The 6000-nt window shown below is 46.9% G+C and overlaps 1 protein-coding gene across 1 annotated transcript; it reads right to left on the reverse strand.

The window, feature by feature from the left end:
* Nucleotides 1-1715: 1715 nt before the first annotated feature.
* On the reverse strand, nucleotides 1716-3786 carry LOC119944133 (H-2 class I histocompatibility antigen, alpha chain-like). The gene is made up of 3 exons (XM_038765353.1): nucleotides 3703-3786; nucleotides 3283-3377; nucleotides 1716-2397 (listed from the first exon to the last, which is right to left on the reverse strand). Exons 1-3 carry the CDS (start codon nucleotides 3784-3786, stop codon nucleotides 1716-1718), a joined length of 861 nt encoding a protein of 286 aa, XP_038621281.1.
* Nucleotides 3787-6000: the final 2214 nt, after the last annotated feature.

The raw sequence follows: 6000 nt of genomic DNA on the forward strand, positions 1-6000 counted from the left end.
TGTGAGGCAGAGGAATGCCAAAATGCAAGATCCCTCTCTGTGGTTGGCTAAGAAGCAGTGAAAAAAACTGCATCAGTTTGTTAAGCCAGTGAGCAGTGCTCTCCACAGTGTAAGCTCTCAGTAAATACCAGTGATTGACTGAATCTGACAGTGGGATCAGTTCAGCCTGTGGCCTTTGTATTCCAAGGAAGATTGGCTCCCTCCCCCAGCCACCAACCCTGATACCATTCCTTAGCTCTCTGGCCACTGGGCACTTTACATCTGCCTCAGGGGGCTTTGTTATTCCCGATAAAAACACATCTCAGCTGGATCTGCGGCTCTCCTCAGTAACAATCGCCCAATTTCTCTTCTCACTTCTTTTGATTTCAAAAATTGCTCAAGCAGGTGGATGGTGCCCAGCTCACTCACCAGGAGGATAATGCCTCTGACTCTTCTCAGCCTGGTTTCAGAACAGCCCACAGGGCGAGAATTGCTCAGGTTGAGGTCTCCGGTGATTTATTCCTGGGGTTTTGCACCTGGGGGTGTGGATAGATCTGTCTTCAAGCTGCAATAATATTAGCCACTGGGTTCTGCCCCAGAGTTTTACCAGATTTGCTGTTTTGTGGTCCCAACCCAGCCCCAGATGCTGCCAGCCAAAGACAGATCAGGTTGTCTTTTCTTCCCACCCTTGCCTCTCCACTGGGCCCCATCTTTCTGTGGGATGAGGTTGGAGTTGGGAGGAAGGGAACACTGGAGAGATGGAAGGGGAAATGATACTCCACCACCAAAAACTCCAATAGGACCACGCTGGCTCCTATTTGTGTGCCAGTCAGTCAGTCATATTTATTGAGTGCTTACTGTGTACAGAGCACTGCACTAAGTGCTTGGGAGAGTACACTATAACAATAAACAGACAATTCCCTTCCCATAATGAGCTTACAGTGTAGAGGATTGTCACCCCACCACTAGACCCATAATCCAAGAAAAACAGAGAAATGATGTGGTTTTGGAGAAAGAGTTCAGATCTGGGAGTCTGAGGACCTGAGTCCTAATCCTGACTCTGCTACTTGCCTGTTCGGTGACTTGGGGCACCTTCTCCGTGCCTTAGTCCCTTCTGTAAATTGGGGGATAAGATGCCTGCTCCTCCTCCCTCTTCGACTTCTCCCTCCTACTTCAACAGGGATCAACTGATGAGGCAGGGACTGGTCTGATCTGATTGTATCCACTCCAGAACTTAGCATAGAACTTTGCACATAGTAAACGTTCAAATACTATTATGCACATTATTATTATTGCTGTTATCGTGGTTGCTGCTGACTGCCAGAAATCAATCTATAGTCTAGCAAAGAGGCTTAGAGATCCTTGTAGGAACATGGAGGCTTCTAGTTTTGTCATTAATTCATTCAATCGTATTTATTGAACACTTACTATGTGCAGACAACTGTACTAAGCACTTGGGAAGTACAAATCAGCAACATATAAGACAGTCCCTAGCAGTTTAGAAGGGGGAGACAGGAAACAGAACAAAACAAGTAGACAAGTGCATGGTGCATTTAATTCATTAGACTCATACACCATAATAAAAAAAGGGCCATATACATGAAGAGAAAATACATTTTTACAAAATCTACAGCATGGGATGGAGGGGGTAGTGATTCAAACAGTGCCTGGCACACAGTAAGTGCTTAACAAACCCCATCATTATTACTGTTATTGGGAGAATCCCTTGTGGGGAGTCAAGTGTCCAGTGCTGCAGGAGGCCGGGCTGAGGAATAATCATCTTCTGGGGTGTCCAGGCCTTTAGGTTGGGTGTGGGATAGGGTGGGAATGTGATCAGCAGGAAGGGTGGGGCAGCCGGACCCCTCTGTCCCATGTGGGAGGCTCCCAAGGTCTGGGTCTATCATGGGAAGGGTGGAGTCTGAGCTTGCAGGACTGTGGTTCCATCCTTTTCCAGTTAATTTCTCCTTCCTCCACATGACAACTCCAACCATGATGATGACTCCGGTGATGAGGATAGTGGCCTCAGCCCCTTCAATGAGCATGCTGAATTGGGATGGGGATAGTGAGGTAGATGGATCCCAGCGCACAGCGAGGAGCTTGTCCAGACCATCGTGGTCCATGATGCAGACATATTTCTGCTCCTTTCCCTGAGGCACTCTGAGCGATGCCCATTTTTGGAAGTTGCTGTCTCCACTGGGCCGCGTGTGCATGTACTCCATTTCCTGGCTTATGTCTTCTCCTTCCCGCTCCCACTTAAACTTGATGTCCGCCGGGTAGAAGTCAAGGGCCCAGCACCTCAGGGTGACATCGTCCCCATCAGGGCTGGGGTGACGGGTCACCTGCACCAAGTGAGGATCTGCCCAGATGAGGCTGGGCCTCCCGAACCGCAGGTATCTCCCGAGTGCGTCGAGTGCGTCGATGCATGGTCACACAGCAGACAAGTGGCAGGGCCAGGATTATACTCCATCCCAACTCACTTATCCTTCCTGTTTATTTTCTTTGAAACCCATTATCATCCACCTACTCGAGATATTATTCACAGTCATCTACCACCCCTTAGACCCCTTCTCCAACTTCCGGAACCATTTTGATCCATTTTTCAAATTCCTTGTCTTTCTCCATCACCACAATGAGCCTTATACAATGAGCCTGAGAAGCAGCGTGGCTCAGTGGAAAGAGCCTGGGCTTTGGAGTCAGAGGTCATGGGTTCAAATGCCGGCTCCACCAATTGTCAGCTGTGTGGCTTTGGGCAAGTTACTTAACTTCTCTGTGCCACAGTTATCTCATCTGTAAAACAGGGATTAAGATTGTGAGCCCCCCGTGGGACAACCTGATCACTTTGTGACCTCCCCAGCGTTAAGAACAGTACATTGCACATAGTGAGCGCTTAATAAATCAGAGGTCCTTCGCCAATTTCCCTACCTCCTCTTTGGCCTAAACAGGTCCCAGGATTCTAATAACCATCTGATCAGAGCAGAGTTCTGTGGCTGAATATCATTCTGACTCTTGCAGACTGAGGAGAGACCAGGAAGAGATCATCAAAGCATTTTGAATGTTTTCCCCCTTGCCTTTGGCCAGTGGGGAATTTTTTCTGAAGCTCCATTACTATTACTGTTAAAATATTTATTTTATTTTGTTAGTATGTTTGGTTTTGTTCTCTGTCTCCCCCTTTTAGACTGTGGGCCCACTGTTGGGTAGGGACTGTCTCTATATGTTGCCAACTTGTACTTCCCAAGTGCTTAGTACAGCGCTCTGCACACAGTAAGCGCTCAATAAATACGATTGATGATTGATGATGATGTTTCCTCCAGATAGGCTTTTTTCCATTTGCCGATGGTCCTGTTGGCCTCCCACTTGTGCTTGGTGTTGAGGGCCTTGGCATCAGGACTGAGACCTCTCTTTGATTGTGTGTGCACATTCACCCTCTCTCTCTCTCTCTCTCTCTCTCTCTCTCTCTCTCTCTCTCTCTCTCTCTCTCTTTCTCTCTCTCTCTCTCTCACACACACATACACACACAAACACACATAGAGTTTACTGCACAATGCCATGCAATATGGGGGGTACACTTATGCTTATCCAAACTTACAGAACTGTAATGTTCTACCATTCCCTGGGATTCCTATTATTCCTCTGTCATTTGGGTGAGGGAGGAGCTGGGTGTTGGTGAAGATGGGAAGAGGGAGAGGAGGCATGGTGTCTGCAATGTATCTTTGGAGATCTTACCTTAGCCCTGAGGCTGGCCAGAGCATGCAGGTCCTGCCCCCTTATAGCCACCAGCTTTGAAGAGATCCCATGAGGGTGATTCATAGTAATTATAATAATAATTGTGGTACTTGTTAAGCACTTACTATGTGCCAAGCACTGTTCTAAGCGTTGGGGTAGATATAAATTAATCAGGTTGGACACAGTCCCCATCCCACATGGGGCTCACACTCTTAAACCCCATTTTACAGATGAGGCCCGGAGAAGTGAAGTGAATTGCCCCAGGTCACAAAGCGAACAAGTGGTGGAGTCGGGATTAGAAACCAGGATCTTCTGACCCTCCAGCCCGTGCTTTATCCACTAAGCCATCCGGTCGGGGGGAGTGACCCCAAGAAAGGGTCCCTGGGCAGAGAGGACATTGGTCGATTTCCTTTCTCCAAAAGACCTCCCACCCCACCAGGACTCCATGATCAATGGTATTTCATCATTAATTATATTTATTGAGTGCTTAGTGGATACACAGTACTAGGCACTTAGGAGAGTCCAATACAATGGAGTTAGTAGATACATTCTCCACCCACAACAAGCTTACGGTCTAAAGGGGAGACTCTTCTCGAAAAGGCCTGGACCCTGGCTGGAAGCAGAGCCAGGGGCCAAGGAGAGAAGGGCCTTCCAGGAGGAAGGGGGGCAGTCAAGATGGAAGGAGAGACAGAAGGAAAGATTACTTGGCTTCACATGCCAGGATGCCAATGAGATTCCCTATGGTTGGTCCTGTTAGTGAAGCTGAAGGAAAGATCAGAGCTGGGGGTGGCTTTCCCTTCCCCACCCCCAACTCATGTGAGGTTTTCCCCTTGTCTTTTTGCAACTGCAAGTGCTCAGATTTGTGGCTTTTGTCTCCTCCTGCGTGCAAACGACCATATGATCCAGCAACCTGAACTGAATAGGCCAGTCCTCTTGGTCTTTCAAAGGGTATGAATATAATAAGAGCCCTCAACCCTTCTGAAGATATGCAAATCCCCGCGTTTAAAAGATTTACATTCATCCTTCACAGGCCTCCAAAATATAAATATGAAAAATCCAGAACCTTGTCACTTCAGTAATAATTAAGCTGATGGCCTATTATGTTCGATTGCAAATCAATATAGTATCTTTTGGTGCCACTTGAGTTCTCGAGGGTTGGCTTGTGTCCAGCCCAGGCTCCACAATTGAAAAGATGCAGCTGCATAGAAACTTCTCTGCCATTTCCATTCAGAAAGAATAGACTGGCAACAATGCTGACCAACCCCTTCACAGTAATTGTGAGCAAGTACATATTTCAAAATCGCGTTTTTGTTCAGCAGGTGCTGTTATTTTAGTTTAATTTGAATTTTGAAATATGGAGGAGAGAAGGGGACTAATCTTAACAGCATCTAACCTACAGCTGTTGCGAACAGGATGGCAAGCGGCATATGTTGCTTAGACGAACATCATAATTGCTTATTCTTCCCGGGATATTAGCAGACTGACGCGTCGCCTCTCTGAAATGAGCTCATGTTTTTCTGGCGTTTCCTCGGCCGTGGCATCTCCACCGTGGCTTGGGAAGACAGTTCCAGAGCATTTCCTTGCCACGGGAGGGGTTTTTCTTTTGGTTCTTTTTCACCAAGTGGAAGTTGCTTTGGGCAGCTTCCCAAAATAATAATAATAATAATAACGAAAATAATAATGGTATTTTTTTAGCACTTACTCTGTGCCCAGCAACACAGTAAGCATTGGGGTAGGCACATGATAAGCGCTTTACTTATTTATTAAGTGCTTACTATCTGCAAAACACTGTTCTAAGCGCTGAGGAGGTTACGAGGTGACCAGGTTGTCCCACAGGGGGCTCACAGTCTTAATCCCCATTTTACAGATGAGGTAACTGAGGCCCAGAGAAGTTAAGTGACTTGCCCAAAGTCACACAGCTGACAATTGGCAGAGCCGGGATTTGAACCCATGACCTCTGACTCCAAAACCCATGCTCTTTCCACTGAGTCACGCTGCTGAGTCTGCTGCTCAAATTCATACAACATGGAAGTGGCAGAGTCAGAATTAGAACCCAGGTCTCTGAATCCCCGGTTTGTGCTCTTTCTCCTAGGCCACACTGCTTCCTTAAAATCCTGCCCCAACTAATTTAATCAGTTAATCAATTAATCCATCAATAGTATTTATTGAGTGCTTAGTGTGTGCAGAGCACTGTACTAACCACTTGGGAGAGTACAATGCAAGAGAGTTGGCAGATAGACTCCCTGCCCATATCCAGATCAATCAATCAGTTGTCTTTATTTAGCACTTGCTGGTTGC

Source organism: Tachyglossus aculeatus, chromosome 22 (assembly GCF_015852505.1).
Source record: "Tachyglossus aculeatus isolate mTacAcu1 chromosome 22, mTacAcu1.pri, whole genome shotgun sequence".
Taxonomy (NCBI): Eukaryota; Metazoa; Chordata; class Mammalia; order Monotremata; family Tachyglossidae; genus Tachyglossus; species Tachyglossus aculeatus.